The sequence below is a fragment of the Camelus bactrianus genome, chromosome 15 (genome assembly GCF_048773025.1).
Source record: "Camelus bactrianus isolate YW-2024 breed Bactrian camel chromosome 15, ASM4877302v1, whole genome shotgun sequence".
NCBI classification, from domain to species: Eukaryota; Metazoa; Chordata; class Mammalia; order Artiodactyla; family Camelidae; genus Camelus; species Camelus bactrianus.
In genome coordinates, this window is record NC_133553.1 from 36,267,946 (window position 1) to 36,295,922 (window position 27,977).

Here is a 27,977-nt window from a genome sequence, read left to right on the forward strand (position 1 = left end):
TTTTCCAAAGGAGACTCACAGAGAAAACAAACGAGTGGTTACCAAAGAGGAGAGAGAATGGGCGGGGGTTCAAATTAGAGATATGAGATTAAGAGGTACAAACTACTGTGTGTGAAATTCATAAGCAACAGGATATGTTGTGTATCACAGGGAATTAGAGCCATTATCTTGTAATAACTTTTAATAGAGTATAATCTGTAAAAATGCTGAAACACTGCTCTACACCTGAAACTAATATTGTAAATCAACTATAGTTCAATTAAAAAAACAGCAGTTTTTACATTGGCCATGAAGTAGGTGGTGACAAACATAAAAATTCTTGGAAGGGACCCATAATTATCTTGAAAATTTGGTCACATGGCAAAAAGTTTTAATTTTATGCATTAAAAATAAAAGGGCAACATAAACATGTCTGTCACAGCAAGATTTCAGTAACATACAAGTCACTGGAGTGTGAAAACACCAAACTTGGCAGTGATAAAAATGCAAATTCTCAAAAAATAACGCATTAGTGGAGGACTGCTGGTTTCTAAATACTGTATGTCAGTGGTTCTTGAACTTGAGTGAGCCTCAGATTCACCTGGAGGGCAGTCAGCTCACTGGGCTTTAGTTTTGGGCCAGGGGCAGCCAGAGAAGAGGTGCAATGCTAAACTGTTTACAGGTGATGCTGCTGCTGGTCCAAGGACCAAACTTGGAGAAGTGACACGTGGGAACCACTGTTGCACGAGGTCCAAGTATTGTAGGAGAAAAGGCTTGATAAGCGTGGTTGTGGGATGTGAGTTTTGCTTTTCATGTCAGGGTCAGGGCTCATCTTGGCAGTCAGGGAATCTGTCCCCCCCCAGTTCAAGCCAACCCCTCCTGTCTGCGTACTTCGGGAGGCTGCTGCCAGAGCCCAGGCGAGGTAGGTAGAAGAGAAAATTGTCTCATTCTCCTTATTGTCCTTTTAAAATTTATAGAAAAATGGTATTGGGTATAGTCATACTATTATATAACATGGTCTTTTTTGTGTGAGTTTAAAGTTTTTTTTTTCTTTTATTCTTTCCCTGCTGACCTTACTGTACCACGTGCAAAATTTGAAGAGTTAAAAAAATGGTTGCCTTTTTATACTTCTAACCCATCCATGTCCTCCTAAAGACAGGTCCTTGTATATTCCTGGTGGTTTTGGGAAGGTCTCAGGGCTTGGCTTCCATCTCGAGACCAGCCTTTGTAAGTCGCCCTGTGCAGCCTGCCTGGTGGGTTAGGAGACATTTTGCGGTACACCTTGGGAGGGAGGGGAAGCGGAAATCATTCTCAGATGTTAAACTGCAACATGTTTCTAATTGAAAGCATGAAGAGAATGTATACATGAAAGTTGCCTAGGGGGTGATCTCTGGCTGAGGCTCAGCTTTGAAAGCCTCGTCCAGTCCTTGCTTGTGGCCACTTCTGTTCTCTCTGGGTGGAGCTCATTTCCATTCCTGTGACATTCCATAAATAACCGTGGCCGCATAGGGACCTGACGATCATCAGCCGGCCAGGAAAACGCTGATAAATTAGAATCTTGAACTCTAGACGTGCATAGTTTTGACTTTGAATTCTAGAAGCCTAATATGGAAAGAGCCCTTGGGGACCATTTTAGAACAGGCAGCTCCTGCCCTCCCCCTGCCCCCGGACATGTACAGGAGCAGAGGCCAAGCTTCACTGACTTACCCCAGGGTCACCTTAGGAGCCGTCTGCATTTTTCTTTCCTTTTTTTTTTTTTTTAAAGTCCTTCCCAACTTTTAGAAAATTGGTCAGCCTAGTATTCTGACACTTGACAGCCCTTTCTTACCATTATTTGCTGTAACTAATAGGAATTGCATTGGAGGCAGATAGGGAAAATATCTTCTCTTTCTTGTAGAAAATCAGTAGGTTTCCAGGCTCTTAGGTGTTGGTCATTTGGCTCCTCCATAACTGAGCCTCCTCTGGTTTGTATCCCTCAGTCTATTTGTAACTGTTTGTGGACTGAGTCTTGTGTTGAATTTTATGGGAGATTTAGTATTGGGATCTGCTTCAGTTCCAAGAGTTGAAGTCAGAGGCGGACTGATAGCAAGAGGTTGTCATAAATAAATGTACTTGGACAAATAAAGAAGGGACTGAAGGAATCACGCCCACAGACCTATGGCATTAACCTCATGAAAAGTAAGTCAGTAACATCTAAACTCCTAAGGTCCCACAGGGACCTTGCCTGTGATATAAAATCCATTCAGCTCACAGCTCACCTGTGACCCATAGCCCTGCTAACTTTAAAACTGCTTGGCCACAGTCTGGTGATTCAAAGCACACACATCCTAGCAAATGGGGATAAAGAGGTTGTTTCTTTTGGGTTGTCTTTCATTATAAAGTTAGGGATGGTGTATGGTACACTGGCTTTAAAAGATATTTGTGTGTGTGTACACACACATCTATACACATATATATTTGTGTGTTTCTTAGATGACGCTCAACCTCTCTGCCCTTGGTTTTTCTCTCCTGTTTAAAAAAAAAGAAAAGTGGGTCAGACTAAATTTTTGCAGCAGTCACTCCAAGCTCTGATACCTCATGCAAGATGAAGGCTGTAACACTTTTTGGGGTTTGGATCTGGGACTGGCCTTTTGTTTTTTGCCAGGTCTTGTTTGGATGTTTAAAATGTACACAGAACACAACTGGAAAAGAAGGGCAGAGTCCTTTCTTCAGCTTTTCCCCCTGTGTTTCTGATGCGTTTCTGAGAGGCGGCTATCGTAAAGCGGTTAAGGATGGTGATGTTGGAGCCAGTTCACATAAATTCAAATCCCAGCTCTTCTGTTTACTAATGACTGTGTGCTCTTTGGCAAATTATATAACCCCTGTGCCTGTTTCTTCATCAGTAAAATGGGCAAAATAAAATACCTACTTAAACCAGTTGCTGGGGGGTGAAACTTGTCTGTCTGTGAGAAGACTGCCTGGCACAAAGGAAGCCATCGGTAAGTGTGAGCTGTTACCGTCACGCTCACCATCATTATCCTTTTATCTTCATGGGGAGCAGCCTGGTGCTACTGGGAAGTCTTTGGAGGACTCAGAGTCTGCAGTGTTTTTCCTCAAAGCGTGTGTTCTGTTGTCTTCCCGCAGCGAACTGTGTCCCGCCGTGCCAGAATGGAGGGATGTGCCTCCGGCCTCAGCTCTGCGTGTGCAAACCGGGGACCGAGGGCAGAGCCTGTGAGACGATGACTGCCCAGGACACTGTGTCCCCAGTCTCTGGGGGACAGAGTCCTGCCTTCTCCTGGGCCCCCCCTGAGCCAGCAGCAAAGCACACTTCATCTAAGAAGGCAGACGCTCTACCGAGAGTCAGTCCCGTGGCCCAGATGACCTTGACCCTCAAGCCAAAGCCTTCAGTGGGACTCTCGCAGCAGATACATTCTCAGTGAGTGTTTTGACCTTGCCTCCAGCTGAGAAGCATCTAAGTTACTTTCTAGGATGCGTTGCTTTAAATCGCTTTTCCTGCAGAGTTTGTAGAAATCACTTGGCTAATCATGTCTTTCTTTCCTTTTCTTAAGGTTTTCCATCTTATGTTTACGCATCAAGTCTCTTAAAAATACTTGCTATGTGTGTTTAGCTTCTGCAGGGAAGATCTACCGTAAGCGTTAACCAAAGCAGGTGCTGGGACTAAGGGGATCTAGGTTGGAAGGGAAAAATAAAGATAGCTGTTTGATTTCAGTGGAGTTGTAAGTTAAAAAAAATTCTTTTTTTTTCGTGGTCTGGGGTTGCTTTAAAGTTTTTGCAGTATCAGCTTAAAAGAGAAACAGTGAGTGTGATTTTGAAAGGTCCTTGCAAAAGGTAAGAACTCAGCTTTGCATGGAGAAGGTGAGTCTTGGGAGAAAGAGAATTTGTCCACCTCTGTAGTAGGTTAAGTGTATCTTCTTTTAACACCATGTTTACCTCCCAGTTGCCATGCAGGTCCGTTTTTGGTGAAAGAGCTTGTGTTTTATTTATGGGAATGTGGTTTTTTCTTAGCGTTAGGAAGTAAGTGCTCTTCTGAGCAAAATGAGAACTCTGTAAGGACAGGGTCCGTTGCTCAAATTGTTTCCTTTTAATTAGCTACTCTCCATGGATAACGAGATGCAGAGTTCACTGCAACTATCACTTGTCATTTGTCTAGGAATGTAAAATACAGGAAGTTCTCAACTTAAAAATGACCCAGCAGTTAATCTGTAAGTCACTTGCCTGGAATTTTGAATGTGTTCCCCTCCAGAGATAGCTTCCACCTGATGATTAGTATCCAGTCAGCCCACAGAAGTTATTTACTATAGATGAAATTATCCTAATTTATACTTCCCCTCTGAATAGGCCACCTACTGTCCCTGCTGAGTGGGGTCCTGATAACTTTCCCTTCTCGTATTCCTTCCCCAGTCCTCTTATTTCTGTTTTTTCCCCCCTCTCATTTCTTCTTGCCTCCTACTTCACTTCTCCCATGATAAAAGCGATTTGGGGGCTGCTCTGGCATTGAACAGTTTTGCTACCATTCCCATTGGAAAACACATCCTGCCGCCCTCCACAAGAAGGAATGGTCGTTAGAGACAGAGCTTAGTAAGGGCGTACTGTGTTCCAGGTACTGGGTCACATGCTTTGTATGTGTTATTAATTCATAACTCACAATGATGCTCCATAAGGTACCATTATTAAACCCATTATACAGGTGGGGAAACTGAGGTGCAGAGTGGTTATGTAGTGTGCTCCAGGTCACACAGTTAATGAGTGAATAAGAATGGTATTAGGATTTAAATAGAGGCAGAATGAGGAGAACACATGTTAGGCTCTCACTGGAGGCAGGCAGGCTCTAGCTTCTGCACCCTGCAGGAGAGGGTGGCAGGCTTTCTCTGTAAAGCGCCAGACGGTAAGTATTTGTAGCTTTGTGGGACATAGGGTTTCTGTTGCAGCTTCTCAGTTCTGCCATCGTAGCACAAAAGCAGCCACAGATGATGCGTCAGGGAATGAGTGTCAGTGCGCCAGCACAACTTTATTTATGGATGTTGAAGTTTGCAGTTCATAGAAATTTCATGTGTCACCCAATATTCTTGTTCTTTTGTTTTTGTTTTTTTTTTTTTTCTCAACCATTTCAAAAATGTAAAACTGCTTCTCAGCTTGTGGGGCCACACAGAAGCAGGCTGTGGCCAACTTTGGCCCCTGACATGTAGTTTGCTGACCTCCTCTGAAAGGTAGTAGTGCTTTTTGTGGGTCAGAATTTGAATGTGACTCTGTGTCTTTGAAATGATAGAAAGCTTTGATTATATACTAGCCAGACGTCTCTCTTCCAGCATTGTTCTTGATTTTAACAAAGAACAACTCTGTTGAACTATGCCTTGGCAATCCAGAGTCAGGTTACTGTGCATTGCAATTATTTATTTTTTTCCTAGCATTATTAGTTACATAAACTGTGAAGTCATTTACAAGCGACATCATTCATCTTGAATATCACCATCCCCTGTTAGAATCTGACCCTCTGTGGTGTGTATATATGGATTGTTAGAGAGAACCATATGTCAGATGTCAGATAAAGGAGCAACCTTCCCCCCAACCCCCCTTCCCTTTTTTCTTTTTCTTTTCTTTCTTTCTTTTTTCTTTTTTTGGTAGCAGCAGTGTGATTTAGACAAGAATGTTGTGAGTCGAAGAGGAAGGTAAGGTTTCAGCTCTAACTTGGCTTTGGGAAAATACAAGTCATTAGATAATTTGCTTCAGAGACTTCATCTGCTGAATGAAGATGCTTTTTATGATAGCATTGTTACAGGTGTGCATTTATGGGTGTGCCTGCTTTGTGTTTTTGGATGAGGAGAATAGATGGCCCAAGATGCTGACAATTCTGATGTTTTCTTCATAAACTTTTGCCACTTGCCTGTTATCTGGGCACTGCAGGGACTCTTAAGTTGTATAAGATCCAGTTCTGCTCTTAAGGAGATTTTGATGTGACAGATTGGCTACTTTTGAGAAATGTAACAATTCCTAAGTTACCTTTTTTTTTTTTAAAGATAACCTACTTTAGGGTGTTTCAGGGTTTGGTTTGGTTTTTAACTAGTGAAGGAGGAAATTAATTGAGCCTCCTTAAAATGCTTTTAGACGTAAAGACACCTAAAATATCAAAATGTTTAGTGTTACATCCATATGTGGCCTATGAAATGCTACAGTCTTGATCGTTTATTTAAGTTTTTATTGAGCTCGTGCTATGTCCTGTGCATTGTTTTAGGGGCTTGGGATGTAACAGTGAACATCTCAACCTAATGTCTGCCTCCCTGGGGCCTCCAGTCTGCAGTGGGAGAGACAGCTGGTGAGTGGGATAATTAAAACATAGGTTAGATTGTGGTAAGTGCTGTGGAGAAAATGAAACTGTAGTAATGGACAGGGAGTACTGGGTGAGGGTGGGATGGGAAGGGGTGAGGGCCCTGGTGGTTTTAAATAGGTTGTCACAGAAGGTTCCGTTGAGAAGGTGACATTTAAGCATAGGCCTGAAGGAGGTGAGGGCATAAATCATGGAGATGGAGGGGATAGGGCAGGGGCCCCAGCTGGCTGGAGCGTGCCTGGCATATTTGAGGAACAGTGACTTCGGTAAAACTGTAATGTTAAAACTACACATTTTAGGCAGGTGGTTGTTAGATGAATTTGTTTTACCCTTGGCCAGATTGATTTTAGACAGCTTGACTTCAAACCAGATACAAAGTTCTTTTGGAAATCGAAGGAGCAACTGTTCCCAGGTTTTGGAGTGCTGGGGACATGGAAGTCTAAGAACAGCTCTGGGAAAGGCCTGTGAGCTTGAAGAGATAGTTAAATTTGATGCAAAGAACCGGTGAAGAGCTTGCCTAGGAAAGGCAGTGGTGTGACGCCAGGAAGTTTGGTGTATTAGTTACCTACTGCTGTGTAACGGGTCACCCCCAAACTCAGCAGCCTAAAACAATAAACATTTACTGTCTGACGATCTCTGCAGGTCAGGAATCTAGGAGGTGCTGAGCTCTAAGCTCTGGCTCAGGGTCTCCCATTGAGGTTGCAGTCAGCAGGTGTAGCTTGCCTGGGGCTGGAGGACCCGCTGCCAGTGTAGGGGGCTCACTCCCATGGCTGTTGGTGGAGGCTTCACTTCCTTTCCACATGGCCCTCCCCTCTCCACAGAGCTGCCTGAGCATCCTCACAGTGTGGCTGCTGGCTTCTCCCTAAGCAAGAGGTCCCCAAGCTACAGGGCCCTTTTAGTCTTGAAAATGACACACCTTTCTCTCAGCCGTATTCTGCTCACTAGAAGTAAGTGGCTAAGTTGAGGGACTGTAATTAATCAGCTGCCTTCTTTGAAGAGAGAAATATCAAAGAATTTGTGAACGTATTTTAAAATGACCACATTTAGGATATGATTTGTTTGGAACTTGATATAAATGAAGACTAGTGGTAATAAGAGTTTTTAAAGACTGGCTTAAACCCAAGTCAAAGTCTAAGACTTCAACAAAACGATTCTGAAAAGACACAAAGCAAAATAGAAAAAGTAATGAAGGGGGAACCTATAGCCTAAAAGAGGTTTAAGAAACATATTAACCAACCAATCATAATATTTAGATTATGTCTATCCAGATGCAGACAAACTAAATAAAAGAAAAAGAATGATGATGATTTATAGGACAATTATGAAAATGCTGATGTTGATTGGAAATTTAATGATATAAAAGAATGATTATTGATTTTGAGGCCTGTGATGATGACCTTGTAGTTATGTAAGGAAGGGAATCATGTTAAAGTATTTACACGTGAAATTATATGATGTCTGAGCTTTAACTGAAATTATCCAGTGAGTTGAGGTATAGAGGTAATAAGATTAGCCATGAGGGAATAATTATTGAAGCTGGATAATGGGTACACAATTCTTTTTATTTAACATTTTTTTATTGAGTTATAGTCATTTTACAATGTTGTGTCAAATTCCAGTGTAGAGCACAATTTTTCAGTTACACATGAACATACGTATATTCATTGTCACATTTTTTCTTCTCTCTGTGATCTACCACAAGATCTTGTATGTACTTCCCTGTGCTTGGGTACACAATTCTTATACAAGCCTCTCTACTTTTAAATTTCTACTTTTCTACTTTTAATTTTCTGTAACAAAGAGTAACAAAAAAGGGAAAAAGTTTCAAGTAGGAAGAATGCCACGGTTTTTCTTCTGCCTTGGGAGGTTAATCTGTAGTATCTAAAATGCATCAGAACTGTTGGTAATCAGCGGGTGTCTCTGTAACAGGTGTGGTAGTACTGGTAACATAGAGAAAGGGAGTGAACTCAGGAGTTCTTGTTAATGAAAGACCGTGGTATGGTCCAGGCTTGGGACTGTGGAAGAAAGGAAGTATGTGGAGGTCTTTCTGGCGTACTGTTTTCGAAGATTTCTTTGGGAGTATCATGGCTCTCCAAGGTCTTTGATGGTGGTTGATACTTGGCAAATGGATGGTTTCTGGCAGAGCTTTATGGATAAATAGCCAAGATCATCCTGTGTACCCCATCAGGGACTAAAACCAAGTGGGTACCTGTGCTAGACGCCTGGTCAGGTGTTGGTTCGGAAAGACTTTGGTCAGGGCATTCTGGCAGTAGTCATTGCTCTAGTTGCTAATTCCATTCCTGCTTTTCATGGAAGTCGATTATTATGGTGTCCCTTTTTCCAATTTTTTGTAGGCCACATCACGGATGCTCCATGAGCCAAAGAAAAGACCAAATGATGCCTCATCTTTCTGTATACAAATTTTGGCAGTCCCTTTTCTAATTCTTTGAACTTTTATGTCACTTAATAATACTGCATTCCTTAGAAAGTCCATATGAACACTTCAGGTTACTTTCATAATTGCATCCTATAGATGTTACTTATATGTAGCTGTCAGTGTATTTGCTGAAGAATTGCCACTGTTAGGTCACAGGTGCAGCCCCTGTGTCTGCCTTTAGGACTATATGTGAAAACGTGTTAAAGCGTGTATGTTTTGGCCAGGAGCTCCACAAAGGAGCAAAACCCTAAACTTCAGTTTTCCAGAGCTTTTTCATCACCTGTCAGTATTGTTTTTCACATGTATATTGAAGTTTCCCGTAAGAGTTTGTATTCAACCCTCAGTGCTGCTCAGTGAGGCTGTTTCGACTTACGTAAGATGTCTTTATCCTTGTTAGTCGCGATGCATGTTTCAGGCACTGACTGCCCGCTGAACCCTGAGGTGGAGGTCGTGAGGGGCCTTCTTCCACTGCTGATGTCTTCTGGTGGTGGGGAGCACATAAGTGCAAATGACCAGCACTTTGCTACATGGGGAGCAGTTTATCTGTAGTGTGTAAGGAGGAAGCACTTTTGCAGGACACAGTGTGCCCAGTCACCCCTCTTTGAGCTGGAGAAGGAAGTCTGGTTTTAGTCAGGATGTGGGTGTCAAATCTATCTCGAGAGTTCACATGTAATCCAGTCTTTTTTTTCTTTCCTGGTGATGGCTGTTTTCATCGTTTTATGTCCTGACATTTCAAAGGATGGTGGTTAGTTTCTCCGGAAAAAAAAATAGCTTGGTCCTGTCTCAAGCCAGTTGAAGGACCTGAACTTACCTAGTGGCGTTGATTACCCATTTTTCCTGTCATCTTCTTCCCAGGGATGTGGTGAAGGTGAAAGAAGCAAATTAGAAAATGGTCTCTTTTAAGACAGGAAGGATTCAAGTGTGTTCTCTGTCTATCAGGTGGGTCTGTGATACGCCAAATATTTTCTAAATATAGGGAAGGCCCTTTAAAGTCCGCACAGAGATGATGGGTTCCACTTTCAAAGGTCCTGAGAAGTGCCTTCACGTTTACCACGGGTCAGCTGATAGGGAGCAGCGCTGAGTGATGTCTGTGCCGTGGAGAGCAGGGCACTCCACTGTCCTCCGTCTCTGCCCAACTCTTACCTTCCTGTCACTGTGGTTGAGTCTTAAGAAAAGAAAAAGAAAAAGAAAAACTGTATGCCATGGTATCTGCAAGGAAGGGAAACTTGGTGGAATGTTCCTTGAAGCATTCTGCTCTCCTGATTACCAGCCACAACAGCAACCTGGTATCAACACATTCCCTTTATTTGGACTTTCTCATGTTACCCCTGAGGGGGAAAAAAACTCTTTATAAAACTACATGAACAGGTGAAGCTTTCAGGAGAAATTTCAAGCTTTTTGGCAGCTCTAATAGTTGAGATTGGGACCTTGTCTGAATTTATGAATGAAGCCAGCGAAATGATCAGTGCTCAAACAGACGGTTTCCCCAGGTGATGCTTCAGACAGTGGGGGACCTTGCTCAGTGTTGGCCCCCACCCCCCACTCTGCCGACCCTCCCCCCTGCTTCATTCTGTGCTTAACCGTTATTGTAACGCTTACTACACAGCCTGTCATCTCTTTATCTACATAGGTACGCAGAAGGGCTACAAGAAATGTTTAATACATCTTTTTTGAGTTTTGCCTGCAGAAAAAAATACTAATATTGTCTAAGTCCCTGTCCAAAGATTGTTTGCATGAATACTTACATGGCAGGAGTGACTTTTTTCTCTTGGAATAACACCATGTGGCTTCGTAAAAGCCCTGAGCGGTTTGCCGAGGACTTTGCTTGCCTTGTTGAACTTGCCCAACAAGTCTACGAGATGAGCCTTACTTTAGGATGTGGAAAAAAGGTGAAGTGGCAGAAAGTTGAAGACAGGGAACTCAGTCTGGGGATTTTAGCATTCCTGATGCTTCAGGGATGTGATGGGAACTAAAAATGTGACTGATTTTATCATTTTATATGTGGGTCTTTTAAACTTTTTAAAAGTGGAAGTTAAATGGAAATTTCACACAGAGGGGTACACAGATCGAAAGTATGCATGCCTGGTGATGACTCATGTCAAAGAGTCAACATTGCCGGCACCACAGTGCCTTGTTTTTCCTAAATCTGTGCTCTTTCTTATCCCCAAAGGGAGCCGCTATCTTGACTTCTAACACCAGAGATGAGTTCTGTTTCTGAGGTGTATATAAATGAATCATACAGTGTGTGTCTTCTCACTCACCATTATATCTGAGATGCATCTACATAGTTGTGGGTGACTGAAGTTCACATTTACATTCCAAAGATGATTCCATCGTGTGAATATACCACAACTTATTTTTTCTGTTCTTGATGGATGTTTGGAATTTTCCCAGTTTTTGGTTCTTATGAATAATGCTGTGTGTGTAGGTATATGTGCCAATTCCAGAAAGAGACCTCTGTGAATGAAGTCTTCAGGAAGATGAGCCCAACTAGACACAGCAGTGTCAGGGTTCAAGGAGGACCTCATAATTCAGCCTGTAAAGTGTGATCATGTTTTGCCATCTGTTGGTCAGCACTGCTTTGCTGTCTGAGAAAAGCAGACGTATGAGGACAGTTGTGGGATGAGAGAGTGTTTGAGGAACTGGAAGCAAGGAACTTTCTCCTCCTGAGCAGGACTTGGCAGGAAGGGTGGACTGTGGGGTGGGGGTAGCAGAGGCAGAAGAGGGGGCCAGGTCACTTGTGCTTCGTGCTGTCTGTGCCCTGCTGGGTCCACAAGGATGTCTTGGCCAAGAGCAGTTTTGGGAGACAGCCTGTAACTGACTGGGTTTAAGTTCTGGTCCAGGGTGTAAGTGAAGTATTTTGCGGAAACTCAAAAGTTTGCAACTAAAAAGTGTGCATACTGGGATGGTTTGCCCTCCAATTGAATTGCTAGAAATCAGGATGGTGTTTTGGTGCAGTATAATAATAGTGAATATTTACTGAGTGTTCTGTGCCAGGCACTATTTTAATTGCTTTTTGAGTATTCACTTAACCCTCTCCAAAGAATGTGACATAGATTTATTATTATCCCCATTTCATATGATGAAGCAGCTCAGGTGCAGGATTAAATCATTTGCCTAGGTTCACTGAGCTAGTGAGAGTCTGGATTCAGATTTAGGAAGGCTGTGAAGTGAGCCTCTTTATAATGCCACTTTGTTTGCTGGCATTTGTATTAGTTTCCTGTTGCTGCTGTAACAAATTACCACAAATTTAGTGACTTAAAACAGTTCAAATGTATTCTTATAATTCTGAGGTCAGATGTCTGATTGGGGGTCTCACTGGGCTAAAATCAAGATGTTGGCAGGGCTCCCTTCCTTCCAAAGGGTCTAGGGGAGACCTTGTTTCCTTGCCCTTTCCAGCTTCCAGAGCTTGCCTGCCTCCTGTGGCTCAGAGCCCTTGCTTCACCATCAAAGCTCACAGTCTAGGGCTGAGTCCCTCTCACTGCTGTTCTCTGGTTCTTCTGCTTCCCTCTTCTACTTTTAAGAACACTTCTTGGGGTGGGGAGAGTAGAGCTCAGATGATGAAGTGCATGCTTAGCATGCATGAGGTCCTAGGTTCAATCCCCAGTACCTCCATTTAAAAAAAAAAAAAAAAGGAACACTTGGAGGGAGGGTATAGCTCAAGTGATAGAGTGCATGCTTAGCATGCATGAGTCCTGGGTTCAATCCCCAGTACCTCCTTCAAAAATAAATAAATAAACCTAATTACCCCCCCCACCCCAAATTTATAAGAACACTTCGAATAACACTGGGCCCAGCTGAATAGTCAGGATAATTTCCCCATTTCAGGGTCAGCTGATGAGCAAGCAGCCTTAATGCCACCTGCAGCTTTGACTTCCCTTTGCCGTGTGACCTAGCGTTAGGCACAGGTTCTAGAAGGGGAGGAGGATGTGGGCTTCTTCATTCTGGCTGCCACAGGGCATTACCAGGGACCCGGTCTTGTCCTGGTAGTCTTCTCTGCTACTTACGAGTGAGCTGTGATCAGAAGGGATAGTAAATAATCATCAACATACTCTTCAGCAGAAACAGCTGTTGTGACTCTTATAAGTGTTAGATCTAAACACTTTTCATAAATTTAAGGCCAAAACATGGCCTCCGTTGTTCTCTGCAATCTTGGAATCAGCATGCTCCAGCACTTGTGGTGGATGAAAGGGGGAAAACCAAGAGATCTAGAGCCTAGAGACGGCCAGGCACCAGGAGGGGCCGGCTCTCCTTAGCCCTTAGCCTCATGGCACGAGGGACTGAAAAGTCAGCACCACTTTTGACATACTGTGGGCCCACCCACTAGACAGAGTGGCCTGTGGACTCTGGTTGCGGCTCTCCTGGGCGGGGGTTCGGACGGGGTGGGCTGAGGTCGGGAGGAGTGGGGAGAGGGCTAGGGGTGCCCCTCCCTTCAACAGTTAAGACTGGGGCCCTTGAGCCCAATAAAGTGTTTCCCATGTGATTATTCTACATTGAAATACATTTGTGCATTGGAAATTGAATTAATTAGTTGTCAGAAGACTTGCTGCAAACTGACAGTAGAGCTGGGATTGCAACGCGAATCCACTGATAAGCAGCTGGAACAGAGTGCAGTTTGGCTGACACGTGGGACCCGTGAGCATTAGGCCTGGCGTGCGTGGTTGATGCTAAACACGAGAATGATTTTTAGGGCTTGACTTTGGGTGTCGCACAGAGTGAAATAAAAATTCCTGTCTCCATTTGGATCTGTCTGGCGTTCCATAGATACTGCCCATGACCCTTCCCAGGTGCCTCTGGGCTTGCACTAAATCCTCTTTCCTTGTTTTCCTTGGCTTAAGCACTTGTTTATGTTTGAGCAAAGTGTAGACTAAATTATAAGACTGAATGTTTATAGCAGTTTTCTGCTCTCGAGTTGCCTGGGTTCAGAATGAAGAACCTGTAAGATGTGGGTCCTGTGTGAGGGAGGTGACATGAACACCTCACATACAAGAGAGGCGTGAGTAGGCGATAACAAGCGGAGTGAGGTAACGTGTATGATCAGTGTGCCTCGAGCTAGTATGTTTTCAGTGACGTTCTCGAGGTTGAGTGTATTTTTTACCTTTTTATCTGTTCCTTAAATGTACTAGAGATGACCTAGCAGAAATAGCTGATCCTAGGGTGCCAGAGACAAGAACTTCTCAGTGGAAAGAATGCCCATTAACCACGATGGCGGAGAGAAACCCTTGATTGGCTAATCCTGGAAAAAATGTCTGTCATTTTTCAGGACTGTAGTTTTTGGACAAGATGCTGATGTGTTTATGCAGGATAGCAGGAGGAACCAGAAAGACAGGGTAAAATTAAGTAGTGGATTGGAAAGTGTTCCTGTTCCCATTAGAGTTAGGGGACTTTTCCAGGAGTGAGACGGAAAGGCTCTGACTGTCCCCTGGATGCCAACTGCTGGGGACTTGATGAACTATGAAATCTAGTTCACAGCTAGAGGGATCTTTTCAAAATGTGAGTCTTGTCATGTCTTGCTGTGCATGAGAGCCTCACTGGCTTCTCTGTGCTCTGAGGATAAAGATTAGTTCTCTACTCCTAGATGGTCAGACTCCATGGGCTCACACAACCTGTCACCATGTCACAGGCAGCCCCTTGACTCTGCCCTGCTCCTTCCTGACATTTTCTCTGCCTGCAGCCGTGTGTGCACGTACATACATGTTCCATTTCCCTGTTAACACCTGCTCATTCACTGGTTTCCGTTTCCTCAGGAAAGCATTCCCCAATACCTCCCTTCCTCCCTGAAAGATGCCGTCCCAGCGCCATGTTCCCCCACCTCCTCCCTTCATAGCGTTCATGTCAATTTGTGTGGTTTCCTCTACCAGACATGGTGCTTACGTGGTGCACAAATAAATGTAGATGATATGACTGCTCTGAATCGGAAGGTCTGACCACAAAAATGCAGATATCAGCCCGTCTTCTAAGCTGCCTCAGTTTCCCCAGAGTAATCAGAAGAGACGAGTTCAATGAGTCACTGATCTGAGTAGGCAGAAGCTCACGCTGTCCTCCCACACGCTGTTTCAGGGCAGTAGTTTAGCCCCGGCGTCTTGTTCTTCTGCAGTACCCGTAGGTGATGATGGGGCCTGCGTCCTGTATATCTCTGGACGCTAACAGGAATTTCCATTGATCAGACTCCATTTAGTTCTCTGGATATTCTCTTCTTGACATCGCAATGCCAAGTGTTCTTGCTCCTTGCACTTCCTAGAATGCCTGTAATAGACATAGGGCACGTTAACAAACAGGCAAAGTGACAGCAGAGGCCAGGCAGCCACTCTCTTGGGAAAATTACTGAAACTGACACTATAAATCAAGTTTACGAGCTTGAATTTCCTAGGACTCATGAGTATTTAATTAAATATTAATTGCTTTGAACCTTGACGTAAGATTGGCTTGACTCTCATAGAAAGCAAACAGGGACATTCAGGCAGACTTTATTTTTCACTTAGAGTTCATATGATTCCAAAGTGATGCGATTCATGGAGTTAACTCTTAACAAAACACAGAAGAAATATTTTATCAATATCAGTATCTTTGAATAGAATGAATCCTGGGTACTTGTACCTTTTGAAAGCTATTTGAACATCATGGAAAATAGAACAAGAATGTATTAGTTAGGCTTTTTATTTTTCTTTCAATCTTCCAAAATTTTCAACTAGTGCAGTGCAGACCACAATGTTTTATAACTTGAAGGGGCAAATGCCTTACCCAGAGTCACACGGAAACGCAGCCGCTGAGCTGCGCCTTGAATCTGACCTCTTAGTCCATGTTCCCCTTGTCGTCTTTTATGTGCTGTAGCCTGACTCTCTGTACCGAAATACAAAAAAAAAAAAAAAAAAAGAAAAAAATATTTGCACAGTATTTTTGAAGCCCAAAATATAGATACAAAGGATGGAGGAGTGAAAAATTTTTGTCGTCGCATGGATCCTCAAGCAAACCACTCTTGTTTGACAAGTTGTTTATTTTCAAAACAATCAAGAGTCATTTAGTTCAGAATGTATTCTGTCTCATGGGGAAAATGTGACCATTATTTCATTCTAATAAGTCACCAGTGGAGAAGCTGTTCCTAAATCTTGAAAAATTAGCTAGCCTGTCTGCCATAGATACAGAAATTATTTTTAAAAATTCTCATTTTAGGGCTTTCTTGACATAGACATCACTTTTATTGCTTTACAGCACTGCCTTTAATTTTTTTTTTTTTTGCCTGGTGTTGGTGTTTTGCCAAGTGCTGGTATTTGGAGATTTGATGGACAGAATCTAAAGTGAGACATCATTCTTAATTTGTTCAAAGCCTCTTTATGCAGCAGCTAATCCTTCCTAATTGTATTCCTAGGAAGGATGTTCTTAACTCAAACAGGAAGATGACAGACATTTTGAGGAGATTAGGATGCACTTTACTTTGAAAAAAGAAATTTGAAAGGAAGTGCTCTCTCCCATTTCTCATTCTGTGGGAACAAATAACCATTTTTCTCCTTGGTCCTTTTTGGGACTCTCTTTCTCTTTCTGTTTCTCTTCCATTCCTGTGCTTCTCTTTATCTCCTGGTTTAACTAAGAAGCTATTCGAAGGAGGGGAAAAAAATGCTTTAAAAAATCCATTTCCATGTATAAGGCAAGCATTTCACAACTAAATTGGCTTAATGTCTTGGAAGGGGACCTGGGAATCTAAATAGTTGGAAAATTGAGTATGCATACATGAGAAATACTTTATATAAGGTTGAAACATTTTGCAGTCTCTTTGGGTAATTTCTTTGTTGCTGTATTATTTTGTAGTCATTTAACATAGTGATTTTTATGTGGAAGTATATATGTTGGTCAGTGACATATGTATATTAGATCATTTCAGATCCTTAATATTTTGAAAAGAATAAGTGTGGCCACTGTCAAATAAGACTTTGATAAATAAATGATAGTCTGGAAAGTCTTAGTGGTTTTGAATATCCCTATGAAGTGTGATTTTATCACATGCTCACAGAATCAATTTGTTTACCTTAGTTTTTTAAATTGGGGTTGAGTATTTTCCGCATGTTTATTAGCCCTTTGCATTTTTATGTGACTAATCTATTTACAGTCTTTACCTCATTTAAATCACATGTAATTCATATTACATGTTCTTATAATTGTGTTTTCTAATTTGTAAGAGCTCATTTCCAATTAAAGATCCTTTTGTTGAACATTTCAAGAACTCTCAACTCTCAAATTCCTTGAATGCAAAGAATGTTATTGGTATTTATTGAGTTTTTTTATCCCCCAGTTTGAAAGAAATTTCTTAAATTGGATTTTTGAAAATTTCCACTTGTGCATGAGGACAAGAATACAATCTATGATTCGTTGGGTAATTTATTTCAGAATTCTTGTGTCCTATGGGAGACTTGTTGATTGACACAGACACATATCTGTAGGTACAACTGAATCATCTATATCTTTCTAAGCCTAACTAGTTGTCAGACATTTCGAGCTGGTTGCCATATCCCAGGCTCATCTTAATGAAGACAGAAGCTCTGTTCTCACTTCCACAATACAAATTTTCAGTTTATTATAGTTGATTCCTTCAGTCTGTCAACACACATTTATTCCAACCACGTGCCACATACTGTTCTAGGCAGTCTGGTTGGAGGGATCAGGCTAACATGTCTGACAAATAGTTGTTAGTATAGGATAATACCCAGTTGACTGGTAGATTATGTGGAATCTGTTATAAATTCGAGTGAAGAATAAGGAAGGGGCCACCAGTGTGGACTGGAGTAAAGGAAGATATACCAGGATTTGGAGGACTTAGAACAGTGGAGGGGAGGCTGGCCTTTAAGTAAAGGATGTAACAAGATGGGAAAGTACAGTGGGAATGAGTCTCTGGTTTCCACAGGACACACAGGAGATGGATCTATCTATTCAGAGGGAATTGAAGAACAGTAGGAAATGAGACTGGGGGGTAGATCCAGATGATGGAAGGCTTGACAGTTGGGGAAAGGATTGTAGAGTGAGAGAAATTGAGAGATCCCACTGAAGAAGTATGTAAGACTTCCCTGTGGGAGCCAGGTCAGGCAGGGTGCTGTGAGCGTGTGAGGGGGAGGCCCAGGTTGATGGGCAGGTGAGTGAAGCATGCCTTGCAGACTGTGTACCTCTCACAGTAACTTGAGAGCAAATCTAGTATTCTTTAAAATAGAAGGAATACAGACTACCAGTCAAGAAAACATTTCCCTTGGACCCAGGCTAAGGAATGACATATTTGTTTCTCTCTAGATACGTGAAATCAAATGATGTGTGATCTTACCCACCTGAGGGGTGGGAAAAGGCAGGGACCTTTAAAAGCTTCCTTCTCCTTATTCCACTCTGTCCCTGGATTCAAATTCACCCACCCCTAATCACAATCAGATTCCGTTTCCTTCTGTGTTAATCAACCAACACTCTTCAAAACATATTTGGGGACAGTTCATCATGCTCTGTAGAAAAATCAAGGTTTCTTTTTCTTCAAATGTTCATCAGACTCTGATTTTCTATCTTTTGTTAGCTCAACAGTTATTGGCATAACCATCCATGTTATCTCAGCGGCTTCCAGCATGTATCGCTGTGCATCCTCTCTTTGGTTTTCGTGCTGTTAGGAGTAATCAGCTGACCTATGTTCTTCCTCTGCTAGGCGTGAAATCTCACATCTTTCATGAGATCTCTACTGATGAGCTTGGATAGTCGCATGTGCTCACACACAGGTGTACACGTAATCACAACATGTACTCACAACACCTATGTGTTGATGGGCTCTCAGTATCCTAGTCGGTTCACGTTATCTAGTTTCTAGTTGGATTGTGTTCTCGGTTATTACTTAATGAAAAGAATTAAAGTGTGCCTCAATTGAATTATTACTTATTGTGTGATGTTAAATAATGAAGAATGAAATTTTGACTTCACTTACATTTGCTGTTTAATTTAGCTGTTGAGGCCTAGGATTGCTAGGAAAGTTTTTATGATTGGCCTTGTGAAGTCTCCATCCAGCAACATGCTGCTTAAGCTGTATATGCTATGTTAATGGTGGTATTGTCTTTCACAGAAACAGACTTTCCAAACCCAGTGAGGAAATACTGCACTTCTTTTTAAAAAACTTACGTGTATCACCTTTATCTTCAGATTAATTTAGATGTTCTTAAAAAAAATCAGGATTTGATCAAAGCCCCATTAGGAATTCTTTGGCAAGAAACCAAAGGAAATGATCTGGGGCTTTGACTCTCACTGATTTATTGAGGACTTAATACAGGCCAGGGATTGTGCTGGTGGCTAAAGTAAATATTCTTTAATTTCAGTGAATAATCCATATCTGTTAGGTTTTTTCCCCTCCCTTTCTATTATTTCTAGTATGAGGAGTTAAAATTTTTTGTTTTTAGTAAAGAACTATATTTTTATAGGACAAAGTGTATGTAATGCCGTCTCTCTGTTGGTATTAAATGAAGTATTTGACCTGTTCTGTGAAAGTCCAGTTCTGGTGTTAACGGGTCTGAAATCAATTAGTTAAATGATTAGCTTGCTGTAACATCCAGCAAGGCAACCCCTCTGACTAGTAAACATAGTCCCGGGGGGAGATCTAACTAGTCTTTCAAACTCAAACCACTTCAGGTGGGCAGTGAAATGCAACTGGGAAAAGAGGTTTCTGCCTGATTGGAAACACCGAGCAACAGTAGTGCATGAGGTAGTAGTTCCTGTAGAGTTTTCGAAGAAAAGGGTAAGCTAACCACAGGGAGAGAAAAAAAAGCAGGGGGGTTGCATCTTGTGTGTGCGTGATACTTCCCAGGAACAGCAGAATCTAAATGCTAACTGGCTTCAGCTGCACAGGCTTCTTTTGTATGGAGACGCTGCCTCTAGTGTTTCGGGAAAAATGCACACTGGAAAATAGTGCAACATTATGGTGCCATCTATCTTGAAAATGAATTATTTTTTATTGTGTGCTTTAAAGTAGTTCCCAGACAACCGGAAAACTTCAGCGAGTGTGGGTGCTATTTTGCATATGGACAAGTTCCGCAGGCAAAAACCTTTAAAGCTGAATTTCAAAGGGGCCTCAGGAGTTACCCATGTGGTGTGATGGGGCTGCTTCTCATAAAGCTCCCAAGCTTCCTGGGCTCAAGGCGAGCATATGGAGGAATCCTTGGGCTTGTGAAGGGTTATCAGGATGGCTCTCTCTCGCCCTCTTTCTCCCTGCCTCTCTCTCTTTCTAAGGTGTTATTTTTCCCCTAAATTTGCAGTTTCACGTCTCCCTTAGAGTGCTTTGCTGTTTTTTTGTTTGTTTGAGGGGATGACAGGTCATGGATACACAGATCTACAGTTAGAAGAAAGAGGTAAAATTTGAAGATTTATTGTCTTAAGATCTAAAGTGCTTTCACGACTCATTTTCTTAGAATAAATTCAAATGAAAAAATACTGGGAATATTTTAACCTATGAAAATGCTTACCAAAATTAATATAATTAAGGTACATAAGAGTTTATAAATGTTTAGAGTTTGACAAAGCAATGGTGAAATCTTGGAGGTGAGTTTTTCTTCAAAAAGCAGCTAGGCTGCTACCTAAAATTTTGTAACATAAATGTTTATAAACTTCAGTTAAACCATTATTATTTGGATTTTAAAGCCTACATGGATCAGAAAATGGATTTAGTATTCCATATCCTTTAGAATGATGACAGGCCAGGGAAGCCTAGGACAATGCTGGCACGTTTTCAAAGGAATTCTTCCCTGGTCTGGATACTATAATAAACACAACTGCAGTTTGGGTCGATTTATTATATACACAACATGTATGATAGTTTGGAAGTTGGGGTTTTTTGTTTTTGTTTTAAGTACACTGGTTATACCTGGTTTTGTAAAGGGTTTGAAATAGCATCTGGTTAAAAACGGGCTGGCATTCTTTGAAAAAAAAAATACTGAGAATTTATACAGAAAATGCAAGCATCCATACCAGTCAATTCATAAAAGGGTTCAAGTTGAAAAATGTGGATACAATTTGAACTTTTACGATTATGCCATTGGGCAGCAGGTGGCAAGCTTTGCTTTTCAGTGAACTTGAGTTTTATTTTTACGCCATGGAATGCCAAAATTTGAAGAGGGTGGTTGGAGTCCACTGGAATATGTCGTTTCTTGGCAGTGCGACCTCGAACCACCTCCTTCGCTCGTCGTGCATAATTGCCTTTCTTTGGATGCTGAGCCCTCGGGTTCCCTTATTGCAGATGGATAGGAATTAATCCGTATGAGTGATGCTTTATTCTCTCATGATTTTAGCAGCACGTTGCTAATGGAGAAAATAAATTAGAAACAAGTGAGTTTCTTAGGGCAGTCCCTGTATGCTTTATAAGAGATTATGTTGTACGGTTTTACTTAATACTAAGGTTTTACATATGTGACCTTCTGGGTTTTTTGCTTTCACTTTTTTTTTAAATAGCACTTCTTACTGGCTAGATACCTTGATATGGAGGTGTGAGAAGTAATTAAATCTGAACAGAGTTTTGTGAAAGTATTTTTGGAAAACTGGAGAAGAAAAGGACATTTGGAGACCAGAATTGAAAACCATTACCTTCCCTTAGGCTAGTCTGTGTGTTTAGTTAGGATTTGGATTTCAAGTCTAGAAAAAAGACTAAGCTTAAAGATGGGAGTGACGGTGAAGTGGGCACCAAATTATAGACTGTGCTTTCTATAAAAAAAAAAAAATTCTTTTTTGGTTTTATGCGTTGTGAAAAATTTGGAGAATAGAATGAAGCATATGAATCACTGTAAACAGTTAATAGTCCATAAATATTCAACACCTGCTAAGTACTTAAATATTTTTCTAGGCCTTTTGTTAGAATTGGGTTCATATGTGCTATATTTTATGTTCATAATTTTTTATGTTCTCAACTTTTTTCCTCTTCCAGCTCTGCAGTTTTATTTGCTAGGAATCATATTTACAAAATATAGTGTATTACGGTTTCTAAAGGGTAATAATGAAAATCCAAAATGCTCATACCCTTTGTCTAACCAGGTCAAACACTGTCATCATCTTAGAGGCACACTTCCAGGTCCCCGTACCCTCTCCCTCCCCCAGCATAATGTGTATTAATCATTGCCTGCTTTGCTGATAGCTCTCCTGGGTATTTTGGTACTTCTGAACGTTGTCACTTCAGTAGCCAGTTTTTGACTTTTAAATAGATTATTGGTGTTCTTGTGATGCTAGCTTGTCTTGCCCAGTTATTCCTACCCTTAGGTCCTCTCAAACTCGAGTCCATCAGATTCACCTGCAGGCCTTGGAAGACTGGCTTGCTGGGCCCCGCCTCAGCGTGAGTCATGCAGCGGGTCTGGGGAGGAGAGGTTGCCTGGTTAACAACCTTGCAGGTGATGCTGGTGCCTCTGGGCCGTCCTGAGAGCCACTGATTGTCCTGATGCTTCATAGCTGGGCTTCATCTGTTTTCCCTTTTTATAGTGTCCCCTTATGTGAATAGACATCAGTTTACATGTCTGTTCTCCTGGTGATGGGCATTTGGGTTGCTCCTAGCTTTTTGCTGTTCCAGCAATTTTGTGATTAGCATTTTTGTGTCAGTCTTGTGTCAAATAATAGATCTCTATAGAATGGAATAAGGAAACGTCCAAGTGTTTTACTTGTATGTAAGGATAAATTTTGTTCCATGAAATTTTTGTTTTAGAAAGTTTTTTCACACACACTTTTTTTTTAACAGTGAGCTCTTGTCATAGGAGTTTAAAACTACTCATCTAGGGTAATTAAATTGAGTGTTATCTTGTTTAAGAAAGCCTTCCCGATCCCATTGTTCAGGATGTTTTTCTTCACATTCTAAAAGCTTTTCCATTCACATTTGTTGAGTGCACCTGGAATTGATTTTGGAGTATGGTGTGATTTTATGTATTTTCCATATGGGTGACTTACTGTCTTAGCACTGTTTACTGACAAACCCCGTTCTCACCCCTCTACCCCAGAACTGTGATACCTATTTGTTGTAAGCAAATTTTAAATACATGTAAGTCTGTTTCTGGACCCTCTGTCCAGTTGTCTTGGTCTCTATCCTCGAGTCAATACATGAAATACTGCAATTGTATAGTTAAGTCTTGGTGGCCTTCCCTCTTTGTTGCTCAGCTGCATTTCCTTGTAACAGTACAATCAGTTTGTCACACCTTTTTCTAAAAACTTGGCTGGAAATTTGATTATTGCATTGAGTCAGTATATAATTTTGAGATGAATATGCGTCTTTTTGATATTAACTCTTCATATCCATAAATATGTCCCTCTATTTAGGTCTTTCATGTCTTAACACATTATTACAACTCTCTTCATGAAGATCTTGCACATCTTCTGTGAGATCTATTGACCTAATATTCCTGATTGCTATGGTAATGGCATTCTTCCTAAAATTTTATTTTCTAACATGTTTTCATACAGAAATGAGGTTGCATATTTTTGGTACACTGAAACTTTGCTCGACCTGCTTTTTAATTCTGGTGCATTGTCTGATTCTTCAGGGTTTTCTACAGAACATTATATCAGGAGAGATTATTTTTCTGATCTTCACATCTAAGTTTTGCGCCTTAGTGCGTTGGCTGGGGCCTCCAGTTCATTGCCAGGCAGGAGGGGTGATAGTTTGGTTCCTTACTCTGAGGAGAGTTCTCTCAGCCTTTAATCATGGAGCACATTTGCTGTAGGTTTTTTGTAGTTACCCTTTATCAAGTTAAAAGAGATCCCTTGTATTGCTAGAATGCCAAGACTGTTACAGATATTGAATTGGATCATTTGATTTGATCATAAGGTTTCCTTTTATCTTTAATGTGGGGAATTATATTAAAAGATTTGCTAATGTTGGAACAACCTTGCGTTCGTATAATAAACTTCACTCGGCTGTGATGTCTTTTTTAATCTTCCAGCGCTTTCAGTTTGCATCTGTGTTCATGAGCGAGTCTGGTGCTTTCTTGTGCTGTTTTGATAGGATTTGGGTGTGAAGGTGGTGTTAGCATAGTAGAATGAGCTGTGGGGCGTTCTTTTCAGTCCTTCCTGGAGAAAGTTTTGTGTAAGATTGGATGTTTGGTAGGACTCACTTGTAAAATTATTTGTGAATTTTCCATGTAAGGTGGTCTAACTTTAATTGTGTCATTTTGTACTTATTACTTGTAATTAATTTTTCTTTTTTGTTCTTTTTTGGATTGATTTAGGTTTTTGGGCCCCCCCCTTCTCCTATTCGTTCCTCCCTCCCCACAAACTACTTCGGATTTTTTCTTCCATTTCTATTCTCAGTGATTAGCCTAGATGTTTACCCAAATAAACATGTGTATTTAAATTAACAAAGGCAAAAGATATTTAGTATATTTACCCTCCTACCAAACAGCAGAAGGTCTTAGGACACTTAAACTTGGATCACTCCCTCCAGAGTTCTGTACTGTTCTTTTTCAATATTTTATTTTAAAAAAACTTCAATCCTACAAATTAAAAATTGTATCATTGCTTTATAGAATTAATGCTTATTTGCATCTTCCCATATATTTACCCATTAAAAAAACTTGTTGCTGCTCACCATTCTTACTTGCATTTTAGATGGTCTCTTTGGGACAATTTTTCTCGAAGTGCCACATCTAGAAATTCCTGTGGTGAGGGTCTTTATTTCATTGACTTGTTCTGGGTGTACAGTTGTAGCTTGACTGTTATTATTTTTTGTAAGCATTTGGAAGCCACTGCTCCATGGTCTTCTGACTTTGCTGGTTAATTGTTGATAAATCAGCTGATGGTCTGATTTTTGTTCCTTTCTAGGTTATCTCTCTTTGCTGTTTGGATTTAAAAATTTTACCTTGTTTGGGATTTATTGTGATGTGAGGATTCGTGTTTCTACCTTTTGGAAGATTCTTTGTCACTTTTCTCTTTGATTGTTGCCTCTCCCCAGTTCTTGTTTTAAAAGTGTGGTTAGACATCTGTTATACCCTCTTTCTCTCTCAGTTTCTCTCTCATATTCTTCCTTGCCTCCCTGCTGCATACAGGGCAGTTTCTTCCAGCTTCCAAATTATGTATTGAGGTCTGTTATACCTGCTGTCATTTTGGGGTTACCCATTTAAAATGTTACATATTATTTATATTTATAAGTTCTATTTGGATTTTTCTCATGCCTCCCTAGTCTATAATAACAATCTTTCATCACTTAATTATAATTTCAGTGTCATCTTTATTTACACATATTCAATAGGCTGGAATTGTAAGATTCAAAATATAATAATCTGCAGTTGTTAATTGAGGCTGCAGTGTGCTCCTTCTGCTGATTCTGGCTTGTTTCCTTGTACATTTTGTGATTTCTGATTGTGGGTGAATGTTCACTGGAATTTTGTTTCTAGAATTCCTCCAGATCCAGTTTTATGTTCCTACAGAGGGCATTTTGTGTTTGCTTTTAACAAGTGCCTGGGGCACTGCCCATCCCAGCCAACTTTTAAATTAAATAAACCGGAGTTGCTATTGTTCTGGTCACTCAGGTTTTGTTTCTTTTTTTTTCCCTTCTTCTTCCTGCTGTTTTCTTTCTTCAGGTATTTTTCTTATTTGACTGCCAAACCTGCCCAAAGGTGACCTAAGAATTCTTACCCAAGATTATTTTTGTTACTGTAACTTGATGTTCACCCGAAGCCCAGGCTGAGACAGGCACATACCTACATGGTCTCTCTCCTTAGGGAGTTTTCTTTGGGTCACCTACTGAAGTGTTGCTGTGTGGTCTTTCATGGGACCTCTTACCTTGTACGGCTACCGGGTTCGTCCCTGAGCCCCATACAGCACGTTAAAACCCGTCATCGAGACATCCAGAAATGGCACATGCCCTCTAGGGCAAATTCCTATTGTGGTGCCAACTCATTCCCCTGGATTCAGGCTCTCTAGTTGTCTGGCCTCTGAGAGTTTCTCTTACTCTGCTGCCAGCTCGCCCATATTTGGGGATTCCGTCCAGCAGTTTTAGTCATCTGATACTGGCAGAATTTCTCTGGACCTCTAACCCTCTGTTCTGCCCCCAAAGTAGCGATCTGAGTTAATCTATTGTAAAGAGCTTTTGTTCTGAGAAATTAGAAGGCTAATATTTGGAGGATAAACCTGAAGTTCCCAGTGCTGCCAACAGCTCATCTCGCAGCTCAGTAACGATACTCTGGGTTCCTGGAGAGGTTCATGCGTTCTTTCCCTTCTCATTTATATCTAATGAGAAGTCTTAGGAAAACCTCCTTGTTGGGGTGGGGACTCATCCAACCAAGTGACCAGGAAGCCTCAGGGATCTGCAGGCTAGCTTGGGGCGGTTTCCCCTGTGTCTGCCCCTTGGCACCCTGACGGGACACCTGTGCTCTGGGCTGTGCCTCCGGTTCCTGCCCTTTGTCTCTTTGTCGCCAGCCCCGTAGTTAAAACTCGCCCCCTGTAGCTTCATTCTGCTCGGCAGTTTCATTTGGGCATTCTTAGGCTCTCACAAACATGTACTTTTAGAGGACTGATGAGTGTATTCAGAGGTTAAATTGGCCTTTGTATGTTATAATCCCACCCTTCTCTTTCAGGGATTGATGAGAGAAGATTGAAGTGCTGTTGGTGATTACACGGGGGAGGAGAAGGGGGGTAGTAATTTGGGGGTAGGGAAAGGGCAGTCACATGGTTGTTTTTTCTACTCCAGTGGCATCTGAGGGGACAAACAGAACTGCTCTTACAAGGAAGAGCTGAAGCCCCATTGATATGTATTATTGATACGTATTTTCTAAACCATTAATACTCCTGAATTAGTATAGCTATATAGCTATAAATGAAAAAAATAATATTGTATCTGGTTTGAGTGTGCTGCTTCTTGGGTCTAAGCTCATCATCTTTAATGCTGTTTTAGACTCTTGCCTTGCAACGACCACCTGTAACTTGGCAGCCTGAAGAACATTGCCAAATACCTCAGGACACCAAGTAAAACATCTTTTCTTGCCAAAATCAGGATCAAGTATATTTTTGGCTGACCAGTTCTAATCTCAGACTTGTCTAAATCATTGAGAAATTACATGTTATGTTTGTGGGGGGCTATAATAGTATAATCATAGGCAATTAAATTAAATTGAGGGAGTGAATGAAAATTATTTTATTTTTTATTTTTTGGCCCTGTATTATTTCTGTTTCAGGAATCTGAGTTGGAATTTGATAACCATGAGTTGAAGATGTCAGTGTCAAATATGGGGTGATAATGGGTTTTGGAAAGGCATGTCCCAGGCCAAGGGAAGGCTGATAATAGTTGCTTAAAGTTGAGGTTTTAGATGGAAAGCTTGACTTCATGTATCATTTACATTTGGGACTGAAAACAAGATGAGGAAGGAGACTAGGTGTGTAAGAATCCTGGAGTGTAGGGTAGGAAGGAAGGAGGGAGCAGAGCTGATGGAGGAGGTTTTGGAGTCTGAGAGTGGTTGGCAAGAGCCAAATACAGCAGAGGGCGGTGTGGTGGGTACGGGACGACAGAGACGCATAGAGGCTGTTGACCTGAAGAAAAGGAGCAGGGGTTACTTGAGGGATGAGCTTTGGTTTTGTGGTCTTGGGGACTTAATACAAGGAGGTGGGCATCAGTGGTTAGTGAGGATCTGCAGGCTGCGGAAGGAAGCCTGTCAGTTAGAAGGAACTCACAGGGGAGCCGAGGGTAGGTGTGGACCCAGCTGTTTGGAGTGGTTGGTGTTGTGGACTTCAGCTCCAGAGAGACCTTCTCCCAGCACAGTGAGGAGTAAAGCCCTTTCCTTGCTGTTAAGATGCTCCTTGTTCAGCGGAAGGCATGTACGGATGCAGGGAAGAGTATATCATTGTGGTAAAAGTAGTGGGAGCAGTTTTGCTACAGGTGCTTTGAGAGTTGGAAAAAGTGATTTCCCATATCCTGTTCCATCAGACCCAAACCCATGTCAAGCCTTCTGTAATATGGGCCCATCTATCACTTGCTCAATCTTATTTTTCATTCCTTTCAGCCCATGTTCCCCTCTCTTCCTGAGACAGTCTCCTCACTGGCTGTTACCTCCTACCCACTCCACCCCCATCCCTCGCATTCTTTTTCAGTTCCTCATGTCGCTTATATTCCCTTCACCTCCCCGTGTCAAATCCCCCTTGGGTACGATTCAATTCCTAAGAGCCTCCCCTGAGCTTTCACAATAGCCAACATTTATTGAGAGCAAACAGTGTTTACAACACAGCTGGCGTGTTACATGCATGATCTCATAACACGGGTGATGTTCAAATCATTACTGTACAGCA

General features: G+C 41.6%; 1 protein-coding gene across 6 annotated transcripts in view; it reads left to right on the forward strand.

Annotated features, from left to right (window-relative positions):
* The window catches only part of LTBP1 (latent transforming growth factor beta binding protein 1), a 369,687-nt gene that overhangs the window by 47,584 nt on the left and 294,126 nt on the right, over window positions 1-27,977 (forward strand). For all 6 annotated transcript variants that reach the window (XM_074378708.1, XM_074378705.1, XM_074378704.1 and 3 more), the window contains exon 3: window positions 3,103-3,394. In XM_074378708.1, coding sequence (XP_074234809.1) covers window positions 3,103-3,394 — 292 coding nt within the window. The remainder of the gene's footprint in view (window positions 1-3,102; window positions 3,395-27,977) is intronic.